General features: G+C 44.3%; 1 protein-coding gene across 4 annotated transcripts in view; it reads left to right on the top strand.

Annotated features, from left to right (window-relative positions):
• Positions 1 to 19,272, top strand: part of GFRA2 (GDNF family receptor alpha 2) — a 329,510-nt gene that overhangs the window by 281,158 nt on the left and 29,080 nt on the right. For 2 of the 4 annotated variants that reach the window (XM_082471294.1, XM_082471295.1), the window contains exon 8: positions 1,056 to 1,129. In XM_082471294.1, coding sequence (XP_082327420.1) covers positions 1,056 to 1,129 — 74 coding nt within the window. Of the gene's footprint in view, positions 1 to 1,055; positions 4,410 to 19,272 lie in introns of those variants that run through there. The other 2 variants (XM_082471293.1, XM_082471291.1) reach the window with 2 other exon arrangements.

Here is a 19,272-nt window from a genome sequence, read left to right as displayed (position 1 = left end):
GGGAATTCCCTAATTTTAAAAAATATTAAAAAATAATTTATTGGAGTATAGTTGATTTACAATGTTGTGTTAGTTTCAGTTGTACTGTAAAGTGAATCAGTTATACATGTACATATACCTACTTTTTTTAAGATTCTTTTCCCATATAGTCATTACAGAGTACTGAGCAGAGTTCCCTGTGCTATACAGTAGGTCCTTATTAGTTATCGAGTATATATATAGTAGTGTGTATATGTCAATCCCAATCTCCCAGTTTATCTATCTCCCCCCCTGGTAACCATAAGTTTCTCTTCTACATCTGTGACTCTATTTCTGTTTTGTAAATAAATTCATTTGTACTATTATTTAAAATATTCCACATATAAGCGATAGTATATGATATTTGTCTTTCTCTGTCTGACTTACTTCACTCAGTATGACAATCTCTATGTCTATCCATGTTGCTGCAAATGGCATTATTTTTTTCTTTTTTATGGCTGAGTAATGTTCCATTGTACATATGTACCACATATTCTTTATCCATTCCTCTGTTGATGGACTTTTAAGTTGTTTCCATGTCTTGGCTATTGTAAATAGTGCTGCAGTGAACATTGTGGTGCATGTATCTTTTTGAATTATGGTTTTCTCCAGATATATTCCCAGGAGTGGGATTGCTGGATCACATGGTAGTTCTATATTTAGTTTTTTAAGGAACCTCCATACTGTTCTCCATAGTGGCTGTACCAATTTACATTCCCACCAACAGTGTATGAGGGTTCCCTTTTCTCCACACCCTTTCCAGCATTTATTGTTTGTAGATTTTTTGATGATGGCCATTCTGACTGGTGTGAGGTGATACCTCATTGTAGTTTTGATTTGCATTTCTCTAATAATTAGTCATGTTGAGGAAAAGGGACATTTTCAAGTAAGCTGTCCTGTCTAAGAAAACATATTCCTCTCCCTTTGGACAAGTTAACCCCCAGCTGGGCTGGTGGTTAATGAACCCTAGGTCATTCATGCTTGAAGGCAACTTAGAGATCATCTAATAGTCGCTCATCTGCCTCTTTGCTTTACAGGTGAGAACCAGGAGAGGAAGTGACTCACCTAAGGCCACCTGGGTGCTAAATGACAGAGCCTGGTTGCATCACAGGTATCCTGGCTCCAAGCTCCGTGCTCTCTTTATTATATTGTGCTACTTGTTTATAAGGATGTTTAAGGGCAGGGTAGAATTGGGAGTTTCCAAAGGCCTGATGAGAGTGATGAGAGAATCTGGGGTCCTGAAGTCATCTGGGCTCTTTCACAGCTATGTCCAGTCAGTGTTTCTTGGGGAGGACACAGCTTCTTTAAAAAGTGCCTTTTCATACTCTGTCTGGTGAGGAAAATGTGAAATGTGGTGTCAAAGTCAAGTCTGGAGAGAGGGCTTCAGTGGGGAATTGGATGTGCTGAAGTCAGGAAGAGTGACAGGCTTCAGGATACCCTGTTGTCTTGAGATTGAGAGAGTCTGGCAAGGGCGGGGCCTGTCGTGAGTATGTGAGGGTCAGTGGGAGGGCTGCTTCTTGGGCCTCATGCACACTACCATCCCAACTGAGTGGTTCAAATTCAAAGAATGGCAGTGTTTGGATGATGTAGGAGGCAGTTATCCTCATCCCAGGAGGAAGGAAGCATCAGAGAGAGGTGTTCAATGAGGAGAGAACATCAAGATGTTTATTATGGGTTGAACTGTGTCCCACAGAACTCATATATTGAAGTCCTAACTCTGATGCCTCAGAATATGACCTTATTTGGAAATAAGACTGCTGCAGATGTAGTTAGTTAAGATGAGGTCATACTGGAGTAGGATGGGCCTCTAATCCAAAATGACTGGTGTCCCTATGAAAAGGGGAAATTTGGACACACACACACACATAGGAGGAATGCCATGTGAAGATAAAGACAGAGATTGTGGTGATGCTTCTACAAGGCAACGAATGACAAAGATTGCCAGCAAACCACTAGAAGCTAAGGAAGAGGCATGGGGCAGATTCTGCCTCACAGCCTACAGAAGGAACCAACCCTACCCATACCTTGATCTTGGACCTCTGGCCTCCATAACTGTGAGACAGTAAGTTTCTGTTGTTTTAGCCAGCTCGTTTATGGTACTTTGCTATGGCAGCCCCAGCAAACTAATAGAATGTTATATAAGTCAATGCATAGAGTCTTGAGATAAATGAATAAGATGAAAGGGGCCAGAGACTTGGCTGGAGGAGGGCAGGGTAGGTGGGGTGACCTTGGCTTATGGTAAACTCTAGTGGGAGAATCACAATGCAGGCCCCGGGGATCCTGGAGCAAAGTCATGCTGTCTGCAGTGGAGAATTATGCACCCTTTGAGAAATAGCTCTTGGCACATTACTGTAACCTGACAGAAACAGAGTACTTGGCCATAATCATCAAGTGACAATGCATCTGGAACTGCCCGTTATGAGCTGGGTTCTGTCAGACCTCCAAGCCATAAAGCCAGGCAGGCCCAGCAGGCATCCATCGTGGTGTGGAAATAGTACATCTAAGGTTGAGCCCTAGTACGACCAGAGGGCATGACTAACCTGCAAGTTTAGGTAGCCCAGACCTGCTTGTCACCCACTACAGTTGGATCAATGCCTTTCTCTGACTTGTGCTTATGGCCATAGAGGAGAATCACTTATGACCAGATGGAAGAGGAGGAAAAAGCCTGAGCTTGGTTTACAGATGGATTAACTCAGTACATGTGTGCAAGTCAAAATTGACAGCAGCTGCATTTCTCCCACATTTAGGGTTGGCCCTAAAAGACAGTAGAGAGGGCAAAGTCTTCCCAGTGGAACTACAAGCAGTGTACCTGATCATCTTCTTTGTAGGAAAGGAAAAGTGGCCCAAAGCAGATGGCTAATGGCCTGGTCTGGGGTCAGAAAAGAAAAGGAATAGAGGAACACAGGCAAGGAGGTCTGGGGTGGAGGCAAGTGGTGGACATGTAGGAGTGGGCATGATGTGTGAAGATTTTTGTATTGCACTTGTACTCACAAGTAAGTGTCCGCCATCAACTGTATAACCAAGTAGATCAAATGACTTGTTCTGTGAACCTTAGCCAGCCTTCATCATCAGCCACTGATGGCTGGTATGATGGGCTCATAAGTGGAGTGGCCACAGTATCAGAGAGGAAGATATGTGTGGACCCAACTGCATGGACTTCCACCTACCAAGGCTGATCTAGCTACTGTTGCTTCTGAATGTCCCAACTGTTAGCAGAAGAAACCAATTCATCCTGGCACTATTCCTCAAGGAAACCAATTGACCATTTAACTGCAAGTTGACTACATTGGCCTGCTTCCACCTTGAAAGGGTCAGTGAGTCCTTCTCACAAGGATAAATATCTTTGCTGGTATGAGTTTGCCTTACCTACCAGCAAAACCTCAGCCAGCATCACTATCTAGGTGTTTATAGAATGCCTGATCCATAGGTATGGAACCCCACACAGTGCAACATACAATCAGAAGATCTACTTCACATTGAAGAAAGTGTGAGACTGGGACCATGGCTAGCGGATATATTTGTTTTATTACATACTACATACTCAGAGGCAGCCATCCTCATGGAACACTAGAATAGCCTTCTATCAGTACAATGGAAGCCCTAGCTTAGAGGAAACATTCTGAAGCGATTGGATGCCATCATTCAAGATGAAGAGTATTTATTAAATTAGTGACTCTTATGAGTTGTTCCGTCTACGATAAGAATTCAAGGGTCCAGGAACCAAGGAGTAGCAGCAGGGGTGGCCACATTTACCATCATACAAGTGACCCATGGGGGGATGTTATATGCCCTGTCCCTGCAACTTTGGGTTCTGCAGGGCTGGAGGATTGCTGAAGAGGTGAACACTTGCCATGGGTCACAACAAGTGTACCATTGAACTACAACTTGCAGATGCTGTCAGGGCACATTAGACTCATTTTGCCCAGAGACAACGGGCAAGGAAAGGAGTCACTACACTTACAGGGGCAAGTGACTTTGACCAGCAGGAAGATGCAGCTCTGCTTTTACACAATAGTGGCAGGAAAGAATACACATGGAATCCAGATGTTAGTAACTAAACCTGTCCCTCCAAAATCCATATGTTGAAGCTCTAGCCTCCAGTGTGGCTGTCTCTGGAAATGGGGTTCTCTAAAGAAGTAATTGAGGTTAAATGAGGTCTTAAAGATGCGGTCCTGATCTGACTGGACTCTTATGCTTATAAGAAGAGACACCAGAAAGCTCTCTCTCTCTTCATGTGAAGGCACCGAGGAAAAGCCATGGGAGTAAACAGCAAGAAGGCGGCTGTCTACAACCAAAGGGAGAGCTCTCATCAGACACTAACCCTACTGGCACCTTGATCTTGGACTTCCACTCTTCAGATCTGTGAGAAGATAAAAATTTATATTATTTAAGCCCCCTAGTCTGTGGTATTTTGTTAAAAGCAGCTTGAGCTGACTAACACACCGGGTGATCCACTTGGCTCTCTCCTTGTGCTCCTTTGCCACATTGTAAGTATGAATGGACACATGCAATCTCCCTGGCCTGAGATGAGTGATTATCATGGGTTCATAACCCTCAGGAACGAAGGTTTGGGTCACACCACCAGGGAAGCCACCAAGACCTGCCAAAATCTTGATGAGTCATAGCTGAGGTTGAGGAAAATTTAAAAAAGGGTAGTGGAGCAGGGAGAGGGTGGTATTTGTTCTGACCCCACAGTCAATTGCAAAGATGGGAGCAGTAGTTCACCCTGCTAACCTCCCTCTTCTGATTCCCCCTCAGGAAAAAAGGCCCCCTGGAACCATGGGGGAGCTGCTGCCCAAATCTTGTGGAGAAATAGATTTGTTTGGTGGAAGGGATAGACTGTGGTGACCATGAGAATAAGCCTTGCGGACCTCCAACTACAGGGAGCACTAATGACTAAGGGTGCTAGTTGTAAAGTCCGCCACCACATTTGCACTGAGGCTCCACTTCCCATGGGCTGCTCCCAGTCAATGAATGAGTGTCGCAGGTATAGTCAGGAAGGTCCATTCTTGGGAGACACAAGATCCTCTGATGACCGACATTGGCTGGAGGACTCCTACAATTTCCTCAGATTGTATCATCCTTTAGGATACTTCTAGCCAACATTCTATTCCTCTGGCCTTCCTTTAGGGTCAAACTTGCATCATGGTCTGACTGTTCTTCCAGCTTTCTCTGGACCCCTACCCATTTTTTCCCCTCATAGATATTTCCCCTAAAAAATCCTTGCAAGTTTAATCTTGTCTTGGCATCTTCTTCACAGAGGACCCAGAATAACACAGTTCCTTTAACCCTTGCTCACACCTCTGTAAATAGATCTTCTATAAAACATCTCTTTAAACATCCCAGCTGACTGTGACATCTGTTTCCTGCTGGGACCTTGACTAATATAGATTGCTGTGGACCATAAATGCTGTAGCATTCCGAAGGAGAAAAACCAATGTTAGTGTGGTAAGAATAAATAGCAAGGAATAAATGTGTTCTGAAATATGGGGTTGATCTGGGGTTAGAGTTTGGTATTTCAGATAGGGGTGTGCGTGTGTGTGTGTGTGTGTGTACAGCATAAACAAAGGTACTGGGGTAGAAACAAGCAGTTATGGCAGGGTCTGTTCAAGAGCCCACACTCTTTTTCCAAGGAGCTCCACCTGTCCTATGGGAGGAAAGCACTCAGAATGCTCATTTCTCCACGTTCATTGCTTGGAACCTGTGAGGAAACCTCTACCTTTCCCCCTTTCATCACTTCATTTTGTATATCTTTCTATATGCACACATGAGCTTTTGTTAGAGAAGAGCTGAGTCAGTGGCCATGGGACTCCCTGGAAAGCACATGGAAAAGGGAAAAGGAAGACAGGGAAGAATGAGTATCTTGAAATTCTGGGGTCAGGACATTGGGAGAATTGGGACTGAATAGCCCCATTTCTTAGGATCCCAAGAGGGTCAGCAGTTTCCTTTAGAATTCAGAGGCTGAGGGAAGGTTGATTTCACAAGAGGCACAGAAAACAGAATTCACAGAGAGCCAGGGAATTTACAGATATTCAGACAGAAGCTTCTAGAATTTAGACATCTTTAAACTAAACTTTCTTACTGAGCCGGTGAAAACTATTTTGTTTATGTATTCATTCATTCAACACGCATTTACAGAGCACCTACCACGTGCCAGGAACTGTTCTAGGCATTGGGGATGCACTGGTAAGACAAGATGAAAATCCCTATCCTCATGGAGCTTCCATCCTTGTCGGGGAGAGGCAGACAACAAATAAATAAACAAAGCAGTAAAACAAATGGCATGTCAGAGGGTGGTAAGTGCTGTGGAGCAAAGCAAACCAGAAAGAGGAATAGATTGTGCATGGGTCTGTCTGGGGCAGCCAGGGAAGACCCTACAGACAAGGCAACATAGAACAGAGACTTAAAGAAAGGGAAGGTTCAAGCCCCAATGGGTTCCATGGGGAGTGGTTCATGCAGTGGAAAGAGCAAGCGCAAAGGCCTGGAAGCAGGGATGTGCTTGGTCTCATTAACGTCTGTCTACTCCATGCCTCTCCATGCTTGTCTACCTGCCCATAGATAAGCTGTTAATTCCAGTCTTCAAGGTCTAGGGGTTTGAATTTCTAGACTATGTTGAAGTTATCTAACTGTAGGATCTAAGAGGCACCAGTGGTATAACAAAAAATTATTTCTCATTATGGCGTCAGACATGAAGTCCATTATCTCGTGATCTGCATCAGGTTCAGAAGCAGATAAGGCTCCTCAAGTGTGTCTCCACAGATGCCCTTTCTCTTGGTCCAGGACTTTGAACTACTAAAAGACAAGTAGCACCCTGGCTTTTAGAACTGGAAAAATTGAGTCCTAGTTCACTTACAGGCTGCACGGCCCTGAATAGTTACTTAACTTCTCTGAGCTTCTGTTTCTTTATCTATAGATAGAGATAATAACACCTATGACACAAATCAGGGAGGAAGTCAAATAAGACCGTGTATTATAAAGTGTTTATTTATGAATAGTTGGCTTTTATATAGCACAGATACACTAACTAAACTATTAGTCTATTTCTTGATATTTTAGTTATTATTATCTAGTTATTATTTGTACGTAAACCATGTCAAAAATATTGGCTTAAAACAACAATCATTTATTTGCTCGTGGTTCTGAAATACGGACTGGGCTTAGCTGGGGGTTACTTTTGTGGTTGCAGCCATCCAGCAGCTCGATGGAGGCTGCATGTCCCAAGAAGGATTCACTCACATGCCTGTCTCATTCACAGGTCCCCAGCTAGGGCTTTTGGCTGGGGTTTCTGGTTCTCCTTTACATGGTTTCTCCCTTCCTGGCAGGATGATCAGTTTTTCTTTTACATGGTGACAGTCACTTTTCAAGAGGACGAGGATAGCAGCTGTTAGGCCTTTTGAGGCCAGGGCTCAGAAGTCACACAATATCACTTTTGCCACATTTGATTGACCAAAGCAAATTACAGAACCAGCTGAGATTCAAGGGGTGGAGAAATAGGTTTCACATTGCAATGGAAAGAGCTGCAGAGTCACATTGCATGGGTGGAAGAAGTGGGCCATCTTTAGAAACAGGATACGACAGTCTATCCCCTGGCCTCAGCAAATCACTCCCTGGCATGTGCAAAATACACTCACGCTTCCCAGGGCCCCCCAAAGTTTTATCTCATTATGACATCAAGCTGGAAGTCCATTATCTGATGATCTGCACCAGGTTATCATGTAGATAAGACTTCTCAAGTATGGCTTTTCAGATGCAGCTTCTCTTTTTATTAAAAATTTATATTTATTTATTTATTTATTTATTTTTAGCTTTTCTTTTTTTAAACGTCTTTATTGGAGTATAATTGCTTTACAGTGGTGTGTTAGCTTTCTGCTGTATAACAAAGTGAATCAGCTGTACATAAACATATATCCCCATATCTCCTCCCTCTTGCATCTCCCTCCCACCCTCCCTATCCCACCCCTCTAGGTGGATACAAAGCACCAAGCTTCTCTTGATACAGAGACCTTCAACTTAAAAGATAAATATTCTATCCCCTCACCCTTAAAACACAGTAATGAGAAAGGAACTGGATAGACCCTACAGCCACTCTTACTTAAAATGGATAGGATGGGAACCACATAGCAGTCACTAGTTTACAGATATTATGAAGTCCAGCTGTTCACATGTTGGTTTCCCCTATAAGGGTCAGAAAATGTTCCTTGATTAGGGCCCGATTCTGCTCCCTGGGAGGGATACCTAGCCAATTGTTCTCTGTGGCTTTTAGGTCTTCCCTCTGGGCTCTTAGCTCCACCCTCTGAGATGTATTTTCTTTCACATAGGAAATTATGCATGTATGTAGCTAAGTAGCCTTCTCAGTCTGATTCCTGCTTGCAGAAAGTGGAGGTCCAGTGGCCTCTTTTCATTTTGAATGATCTCTTTCACTTTTAGTTGAACCTTGTAATGCTTTCATCGATAAAACTCTCTTAAAACTTTTGTGCATTTACTAGGAATCTTATCGGGATTAACTTTATGCCCTCAAAACTTTATCCATAATTTTTTTTTAGACAGACTCCTCTCTCTGAGCATATCAAGCTGCTGTGGGACCATGCCCTCAAGATTCCCAGAAGTCCTTTTATCTAGTCGAGAGGGTCTCCTAGGCACTTCCTTTCAGAGGTCTTACAAGCATACCCCTGATTTGATCTTTATGCTGAGGTCACTTTTTATCTGAGAATCTTTGCCTGGCTGGAGATACTAGGGATGAAAAACAGTTTAAACTTTTCTAAACCAGGAATTTCTGGGCTCTCTACATTTCTCCTAAAATATGCTTGAATATTGAACAGTTTCTCTTTTTTTTTTTTTTTTAAAGATTGATTGATTGATTGATTGATTGATTGCTATGTTGGGTCTTTGTTTCTGTGCTAGGGCTTTCTCTAGTTGCGGCAAGCGGGGGCCACTCTTCATCGCGGTGCGCGGGCCTCTCACTATCGTGGCCTCTCTTGTTGCGGAACACAGGTTCCAGACGTGCAGGATCAGTAGCTGTGGTGCACGGGCCCAGTTGCTCCGCGGCATGTGGGATCTTCCCAGACCAGGGCTCGAACCCGTGTCCCCTGAATTAGCAGGCAGATTCTCAACCACTGCGCCACCAGGGAAGCCCTGAACAGTTTCTCTTTCGGCTTATCTCTCTTTGGTGGTATCTTACCACATACAACTGGAAGCATCCAGTTGATGCCATCAACATTGTGTCAAGAAATTTCCTTAGCAAAATCCATAAGTTCATTAGGTACTTTATATCTTTTAAGTTACTGCAGGCAACATTTTTGCCAATGATTCTGCTACTACCTAACATAGATTGTCCTTTTCCCAACTCCTAGTAACAATTTCCTCACTATATTTTTAGCATACACTAAAAGATTGCTCACCATTTCTCCAGCCTCTGCTGACAATCTATTCACTGCTTTCCCAGCTCCTATCCTCTGGCTTGTCACAAAGCCAATACCACATGTTTTAGATTTTTGTTATGGCAGTACTCCCCTTCTAGATAAGAATTGCATTAGCAGTTATCTAACGCTGTACAACAAATCACTCCACGTTTTTGTGGTTTCAAACAAGAACCATTTATTTGCTCACTCTTCTGTGGTTCAGTAATTTGGGCAGGCTTAGCTTGGATGGTTTGGTTTATCTCTGTCCCACACGGTGTTGGCTGGGTTCAGTCATATGCTTATTATACTCAGTTGTCAGTTCATCTGGGAGCTGGCTGATGGAGATGGCCTCGTGCACATCTTCCAGTTGGCTGGGGCTATCAACGGAGGCACCTCTATTCTTTTCTGTGTGGCCTCTGCAGCAGAAAGTCTGGACTTTCTACAGGGTAGTGGCGGCATTTCAAGAGAGCAAGGCTCGGTGTGCAAGGACTTATAAATCCCTGGCTTGCATTACATTTGCTGATGTCCCATTGGCCAAAGAAAGTAACTTGGCCACGTTCATAGTCAATGTGAGGGTGAACTAAGAAAAGGAATAGATTCTGGGGGGCCTGATCCACTGAGGGGCCACTAATGTAATGATGTACCACACTTGATGTGTTCATTGATCAGCTCTTGCTGACATCCAGATGTGGTAGAGAATTCGAATGCTTACCCTTATCTTGATCTTGTATTCCTCTTCTTCCAGGCACGTAGGAGGATGACAGTTTTTTCCCTGTCCTTCCTTATAGTGAGGTCATGAGACCAGTGGGCCATGTGGGCTGTGGGTGGACTTATGTTATTTCCAGGTAGGGAATTTAATTTCTGGGGTGAACACCTCTGGCCTTGTCATTCCTCCTGTACTGTATGAACCCTGAAGTGTCTGCTGAGAGTAGGGTGGTTTCTGTTGGCCTAGGTAAGCAACTGACTACATGAAGCAGAGCCCCCTACCTTTACCTCTACACTTTGTACCTGTACAATGAGGTAGCAATGAACTTTCACCATTTTAAACCATTGAGATTTGGGGTTTGCTGGTTACTATGACATAGTCTAGCCTATCCTGATGGATGCAGAAGCCTCAGTCCCTCTGTGCTCTGTGGTCAATTCTAGCTCCCTCCCTAGGTATTTTTTTTTTTTTTTTGGCTGTGTTGGGTCTTCGTTGCTGCACACGGGCTTTCTCTAGTTGCAGCGAGCGGGGGCTATTCTTCGTTGCGGTGCGCGGGCTTCTCATTGCAGTGGCTTCTCTCATTGCAGAGCACGGGCTCTAGGTGAGCAGGCTTCAGTAGTTGTGGCACGTGGGCTCAGTAGTTGTGGCTCACGGGCTCTAGAGCACAGGCTCAGTAGTTGTGGCACACGAGCTTAGTTGCTCCGCGGCATGTGGAATCTTCCCGGACCAGGGATCGAACCTGTGCCCCCTGCATTGGCAGGTGGATTCTCAACCACTGCGCCACTGGGGAAGCCCCCCAGGTATTTTTTGTTGTGACTTATGCAGCAAGAAAAGGAGGATATGGATTAAAAAAAATAAGCATCTAATGGAGAAGATGGAAAAAGGGGGAAGGAAAAAAAATCACTGGGCCAATGAAGAGCCCATTGTTTATTCACCAAGCATTTATGAAGTACCTCCTCTGTACTGGGTTCTGTACGCTGCCTGGGCTATGCAATGTTGGATGAGACACATGACCTTGAGGAGGACACGGGCTACCAGGGGAGGCTGACACACAAACAATGAACCACACTTGAGAGCCATTAGTGCCACCCAGTGGTGGGACTGATTTTCTATTTTCCTCTGTAATTGGCTAATTGTCCCTGCAGGCAATTTCCATAGAGAAATTCCAGTCTTGGTGCCTGGAGTGGTAGCCTCATTGCTGTAAGTGTGTGGCCAGCCTCCGGGGGTGACATCACTGAAGGCCAGCACTCATCTGGATTCATAAGATCTGTGATTTGTTTAAAAGTCAGTCTCATTACTTTATAACCACATATCAGATTCAGTCCTTACAGATGACAAATAATACATGGACAGAACAAAGCTGTTCCGAGGGCTGCAGCTTGCAATTTTGTAGCAAGAATGGTGGCTGAAATAGGGGGGTACTTTTGAGCATTCAGTGCCTGCTCAGAGCTGAGGGCCTTGGGAAGTTGGTAGACAGCATTCACGACAAAGCTTTGAAACTCTGACATTGCAAAGCCACATTATAGTAAGGGAAACCCATGAAATATTAACTTCTAACTAGCGTTGGTTCATGCATATTAAAGGCGGATCTGCCTTGGAATGTCTGGGACCGGCCAAGCTGGGTTGTACAGGGCTGCTTGGGAGGGCAGCACAAGGATGAATTTTACTCTACTTACAAGGTGAGATATAAAGAAAGTTTTCTTCCCTCTAACTCTTATTTATTCTGAGCCCACATCCTGCCAGGCCAATGGAAAATCCAGTCTTAGCCACAACTGGGGCTCCTTTCCCCCGGCTCTATGCCTTCTTTGAGGTGTGAGTCATAGAATCTTAAAAAGTGCAGAGTATTTGCCGGGCACCTTCTGGTCTTTAGTTCAGATGACATTGTCCAATTTTCAAGCCCACACAGTCCCTTGAAGCTTGGCTGCCTCTGTGCAAGCTGCCACATACAGCCTTTGCTGAGGCCCATGCTTAGTTCTAGTCACCTAGATGCAGCCTACAGAGGCATTGCTCTCTGAGGTCCTGACACCTCGTACGAGCATGCAAGGGAGCAGGATATAGACCCTTCCTACTCCCAGAACTCCCATAACTCTCTGTGTCTTGTAATCTTTCCAACCTTCTCTAAGGTCTGCCTGTGTCATGTTACTGTCTCTCTCCTGTCCCAATCCCAAGCCCTGGTACTAGTCTCTTTTCAGACAACTCTTTTTTTGGTCTTTTGGTCTTCGAGATCACATGATTTTTAACAATAAAGATCTTTTAACCCTATTTTGTGGGCAAAAGAAGCACAGTTTCTAGGACTCAAAGCCTTACCTACCCTCTTGAGAGGAAGAGGAGGTGGGTAGCACCTCTCATTCTTTCTGATTTTTCTACAGTAATAAGACCAAAGTGCTATCTATCTATCTATCTATCTATCTATCTATCTATCTATCTATCTATCTATCTATCATCTATCTATCTATCTATCTATCTATCATCTATCTATCATCTATCTATCTATCTATCTATCTATCTATCTATCTATCTATCTATCTATCTATCTATCTATCTATCTATCTATCTATCTATCTATCTTTCTCCATCCGTATAGGCATTGAACCTAGAATGGTGGTAAAGTGGGGAGTCAGAGGAGAAGGAAGGGTTGTAAACAAGGTGGTCAGAAATTTAACAGGGTATAGGGTGGTCACCATGGAAGATGAAGAACTATAATACTTCCAAGAACATGGGGTATCCAACAGGGCACTCCATTTATGGGCAGCTTGATGGTGATCTCTGACCAGCTGGGACAGGCTTATATAGAATCCAATTGCAGCCAGACTTGCAGAGTGAGGGTCTAGGAGGAAACTTCTACTACTGACAAGATGCATAAAGGCACGTCATTCTATTCAATGGCCTTTGACAAATACTTACCTAGAGCCTACCCTATGCCAGGCAATGTACACGGCACAGGGGTAAGTGGAAGGAACCTGCAATGTGGTGATGTCAAAGAAAATAGGGCACCAACAGCACAGTATCTACGGCAGTGGGCAGCTCTTGGAGTGAGCTCATGTCTGGCTGGCTACAGGGGAATCTGCCAGGAGGAAACAAAGGCAGCAAAACAGGCCTCCCTGGTCAGTTTCTCAAAGAGCCTAAAAGAGTGTTTCTCTAAAGACCCTTCAAATATGATCATCATTGTCTTAAAGATAACTTTTCTTATCCATGTTTCTTCACCTTTTAATTTGTTGTGATAAAAAAATTGCCACTCCACTCCCCTTCCACCAAGGAAATGTCTTGTAGCCATGAGGTTGGGCTCTTCTCTCCTGGTTCTGCTGAAACTGGAGAATGGAGAGTGAGGGGACTTTGTGTCACCCTCAGACCCCTCAACACCCTTGTCACATTCAGACCCAGATGGAGGGGTCTGGGGTGGGGGGATACCCTGTGCCCGCAGCACACCCTCAGGAAGGCCCACTCTGCATTGTGGCCTCTTGGGCCCTCCCTCGGTCACTCAGCCAGGCCACTCCTGGCTCCTTATTTCGTAGATCCTGGCTTTTTAGGTCCAGGTGTGGGTTTGGTCTTTTTCATAAGGCTTTTGTCTTTAGACTCTATCTCACTGCTTTTTCTTTTTCTACCTGCTTGTGAGGTACCAGCCTCTTGAGTATTTAACAAGGATCCCTTCCACCAGGAACAGTTTTTCTTCTTTTTCTTCTTCTCATCTTCCTCTTCCTCCTCCATCTCTTCCTCTTCCTCCTGTTCTTCTTCATCCTTTTCCTCTTCCTCCTTCTCCTATTCATCGTCCTTTTCCAGGGAAGGTCTCCAGTTTAATAACATTCTTGACCACTGAGGGTCTCAGGTCCAGAACCAGCCCAGAGTGGAGAAGTAGGGATTTATCAATACTTACGTACAATAGATTGCTATGAAAGGCTATATTTAACCCCACTTCATATTACTATGATTAACTGGTTTACATGACTTTAGAAAGGGTATAAAGTAGAGTCATGCATGGATAATCAGATTTTATACCATTGACACTCTGAAAATCGTATTCAGGCTTCATGCATTTGACTCCGAGTTCCTTTATTTTTTTTTTTGAGTTTGAAGAACTGGTTCATGATCCCATTTGGATAAACTTCTGCTTGTTAATTTCTCTCAGTGCCTGACTACTCCAAGGCATTTGGGCAGTTATTGAGCAAATCTCCGTTTTTGAGTCTGAATTCCAAATAAGGGACCACTACGGTTTTGACCGGCGACAGTAAATGGCAGTGAGAGCAAGAGACTCCCTGCTTTGTTGTAGGATAGATAGAGATATCTCCTCTTCTAGCCCAGAGCCTTGGTCTGTGTGAGGATACCTTATGACAACAGTGGATTAGAGCCCCCTTAATCAACATGATCAATATCCATAAGCAGGGACAGAGCCTTTGGCTTTTTTCTTGGGGAAAGAAGATCTCAGGCTACTTTCCAGGATAATTTCCAGTTTCCAGGATAGTTTCTAGACTCTACTTCTCAGGTCCCTAGAAAAAGGTAGCCAGAGGTGGGACCTGTGCCATTGGAATCCAGATTGTAGGCACAGAGTTAGGTCATACCCCTGCCTTCTCTTCTTCTTCCAGGGAAATTCTCTATTCTCATTTGATAGAGGTTTGCAAATGGCTGTGTTTCAGGGGAAGCCTTGCAATTACCTGCCTCATTCAATGTTCTATTTATGTGTCATTTTTTGGGGTTAATTTATTTGAGAGAAATAAAACCCAAGCTTTCTGGTGCCAACCTCAGAGCTGGTTCCCAATCATGGGGGTGGCCAGGATGAAGCAGGAAAGAGGCCTCCCTGGTTCCAGCTAAGATTGCAGAGATGGAAGATCAGAAACACTCATCCTAGGGCAGATCTAAAAATAAAGTGGGATCTCTTCTGAAGCCTTCAAAATTTCAGAGACCACTCAGTGAGGAGCAGCTAAAAGGTGAGACTCTATTTGGGGAACGGTAGGTCTGGTGAGCACACAGATCATTGAGCTACATCCAGTCTTCCTCTGGGCATTTTGCTTTTGTCACTTCTATATTCATACCAGTGCCAGGAAATCATAATTGGTTCAGATCTGTCTTTGTCCAACTCAATCTCATGTGCTGGAGTTGGTTGGTTACACTGTCATGGAAACATGGGATTGTACCTAATTCTAATGTATTTGACTGAGTGTAGAGGTAGACACCTCGAGCTTCTCTATCAGAGGTCAAGGGAGCAGACGTATGGTTCTAGTGCTGGTGTGACCTCTGGCTTGTTGCTTATTTCTCCATGGTATTCACTGTATAAGCCTCCCCTTATTTTTTCCTTGTTGGATGACTTTCACTCCTTTGTAAGCTCTTATGCTAAACGCTAGAAGGTGCATGCCCGCTCTTACCTTGCAGTAATCAATACTTTTCTTTACCTGGCACATAGTAGGTATTTAATAATGTTCATGGCTCTGGAAACATCTATTCTATAACAAAGCAGCAAGTTTCTAGCTATCTCTGTTATTCCCACTTTCCTTGGGGATCTAGGTGCAAAAATGGCGATTGGCCCAATAACTCACCAAATAGAAATAAAAAATTTAAAAGTGTTTGACAAACTCTTTAGATTACTGTCTCTTTTCAGATTGTCTGACAGACAAGGATATCCCATGTCCCTTCCAACAAGGGTGACACTGATCCAGAAAAACAGTGAGTGTGGTAAGGCAGAATCTGACCAGATCCATCGCATTGATTTGAGCACTTATTTCTGGTTAAAAAACTGTCTTGAAATTCACTTCCTTGCATCACTGCACTCCCTCCTTAAGATACCTGTTTTCCTTTGTTCTCCTGGATTGCTGTTTCCATACCATATTAGTGCAGATATCTGATCACAACAACTCTCCCCAGCTCAAACCTTGGGAGTTCAGCCTCTTGGGAAACTAGGTTCTCCCCGTGGGGAGCTCCAGCAGGAGAAGTGATGGAAGAAGCACCCTGAGACTCTTGACTCAAAAAAGGTGATTACTTATGAAATTCATCCAACTGCTCTATCCCGGTCTCTCACTGTCACCAATAATTAAGAGCTGACAATACAGCTATTTTCAATGAGAATTTTCACCAGGGAAATTCAAAGTTCTTTAGAAATACCATTTGAAGATCTATCTTAACACCCTGGTAGGGAAGGTTCATAAATCCACTGGACGCTTGAATGTAAAATCACTTGAAAAAGTATTAGAAAGGGACAAAGTTGTTACAGTGGAAAATGCATAGGGTTTAGAGGCAGAATTTTGCCTCCTGGTCCTCCCAAACATTAGCTGTGTCATGTTGAACAAGTCACTTAAACTCTTGGATTCTTCATTTCCTCTGCTGTAAAAATGGAGATAATAAGATACCCACTATTTAGTGAGCACCTACTGTTAATTATCTGTAAAATGGAGATAATTAATAGCTACAACTTAGTGAACCCCCCTCCCGCCATGATATGTTACATTTTGTTATCTGTATCTCACTTTAACCTGCAAAATATTTGAACAAATTCTGTCTTGAACACAAATTCAAGAGAATAACATAAAAGTCAGGGTAAAGATAGGAAAATATTAGAGGCAGAGGTAAGACTGCACTCAGGATACATTTGGAAGCATCAGCTGATCAGCCTCTTATCCTGTAATCCCTCTGCCACCTCCCTCCAGGCTGCCCCTGCTCTCTGTCCTCTCCCCTTGGTCTGGCCACCATCCTTATAAGCAGAAATGCAGAAACGGTCAATGCATAGGTCAGTTTTGGCGTTACAACCGGACCTTTGAAATATGTAACTGAGATAATCATTTGAGAGAAAAGAGTTGCTTGGGGTTGAAAATCAAAGTCCTGCAAGATTCAGAGCACAGGGTTTCTGGAAAGAACACATGGAGAGCCCCACTGTTCCAGCCTCCAAGACGGAGCCTCCATAGGCCAAGTAGCTGATGCAGCCATGGAGGTGAGACCCCGGGAGCATCTCTGCTGAGGCCACTGGCCGAACAGAGCTCTGAGAGGGTGTGAGTGGTGGTGAAAAAGCAGCAAGGATGTAGGTGCACCAGGAGAGGCCATCCAGACAGCTGGTGACCAGGGCTGGGGGCAACCCTGACCCTCCCCACCTGTCATGGACTGGTTGTATGTCCCCCCAAAATTCATCTGTTGAAGGCCTAACCCCCAATTCGATGGCATTTGGATCTGGGGTCTGTGGGGGGTAATTAGGTTTATTTACTTATTTATTTTTATAAATTTATTTATTTATTTTATTTTTGGCTGCATTGGGTCTTTGTTGCTGCACTTGGGCTTTCTCTAGTTGCGGCGAGCGGGGGCTGCTCTTCTTTGTGGTGCTAGGGCTTCTCATTGCGGTGACTTCTCTTGTTACGGAGCACAGGCTCTAGGCATGCGGGCTTCAGTAGTTGCGGCTTGCAGGCTCTAGAGCGCAGGCTCAGTAGTTGTGGTGCAGGGGCTTAGTTGCTCCGCGACATGTGGGATCTTCCCTGACCAGGGGTCGAACCCAAGTCCCCTGAATTGGCAGGCAGATTCCTAACCACTGAGCCACCAGGGAGGGCTCCAGGGTAACAAGGTTTAAATTAGATCATGAAGGTGGAGCTCCCATGATGGGAGTAGTGTCTTTTTATTCATTTTTTCTTTTTTTTGGCTGTGCCATGTGTCTTGTGGGATCTTAGTTCTCCGACCAGGGATCGAACCCGGGCCCACATCACTGAAAGCACCGAGTCCTAACCACTGGACCGCCAGGGAATTCCTGGGAGTAGTGTCTTTATGAGAAGAAGAGAGACCAAAGCTCTCTCTCTCCCTGTTCTCACAAAGAAGAGGTCACATGAGGATGCTGCAATATGGTTCTATCTAGAAACAAGGAAGAGGGCCCTCGCCAGGAACTGAATCTGCGGCACCTTGATCTTGGACTTCCCAGACTCTAGAACTGTGAGAAATACATGTCTGTTGTTTCAGGCCCCCAGCCTGTGATATTTTGCTATAGCAGCCTGAGCTGACCAAGACACTGTCCCCAGCACCCCAGAACATCGGCACACCAGTGAAACAAGCAGAGGAGGGAAAATACATCCAGTGGGCTGGAAAACGCTGAATTGACTAGAAGCAAATTTTCATTAGTTGGCACGACAGAGACTTGGGTTTGAAAATGAGTCAAGTTATGGAAATTTAAGAACGTTCCATATTTGTATACCTGCTTTTGTGGCCTGAGCAAGTCATCCTTGCTTTTTGTGAGGTGTTGCCACCTGGTTTCTGATAGCAATCTGTGCTAGAATCAGCTAAGGCATCTGTTTTCTGAGCCACCATACCTCTTTGGGGCTCCTGCCCTCCGTCAGCTACGTTTAAGAATGGAAAACAGGAATATTTGGGACTTGATCCTCCATCACTCTCGGCTGCAGGACCTCAGGGGTCTGTCCCAGGCCCTTTCTGCTGTGGGGCTGCCCCGGCATGCTGGCAGGAGAGGTGGGGACCCTGCCTGAATAGCTCCTCCTAAGTTGCACCCAGGTCTCTGCTTCTTTTGGATCTGTTGTCCTGTTGGCTAGGGGCTGGGGGAGGGGGAGGGAGGGCAGGCTGCAGACTCAGTCTGGATATTCACCAGATCGACCGTCTCCTCCCACCATGCACTCCCATCCTCCAGCCTGTGGAAGAATCAGCTGGTCAGAACAGGGTAGTCTGGCACTTTATCAGTAATTTCCAAATTTATTATTTGTAGCATAAACTTTATGCCATGATCCTTTTAGGGCTGTGGCATTTGATACGGACACGCTAGTTGAGACTTAAAAATGATCCTCTCCTGTGTTCTCTGTGCTGTGAGACTCAGTAGTCGACTCTGAAGCTCAGAAGCTGAGCCCCTGGCACTTTTTGTTCCTTTCTGGTTTTTTTTTTCTGCTGGAACAATGCTTCCCAGAAATAGCAAAGGAATGCTTGTCATATGATTTGAATGGAGAATAGCTGAAGTCATGCAGAATAGTGTTTGGACACAGATGCATATCATAAGTTATCAGTGATTTTTAAAGATAAGACACAAAGTTGTGTTTAAGATTCTCATGGCCAATGTGAGGAGGAAAATCATCTCAGGATTAATAATGTTCAAAGATTTAAAAAACATTGCTTAGGAGTAGCACAACTTTTTCTGATTTGAGAGCCATAAAATTTACAAAACAGAAATAGACTCACAGACATAGAAAACAAACTCATGGT

This window comes from Balaenoptera physalus (assembly GCF_965194825.1).
Source record: "Balaenoptera physalus genome assembly, chromosome: 7".
NCBI lineage: Eukaryota > Metazoa > Chordata > Mammalia > Artiodactyla > Balaenopteridae > Balaenoptera > Balaenoptera physalus.
Note: the sequence above shows the minus strand (reverse complement) of the source record. Positions and strands in the feature narration are given on the sequence as shown.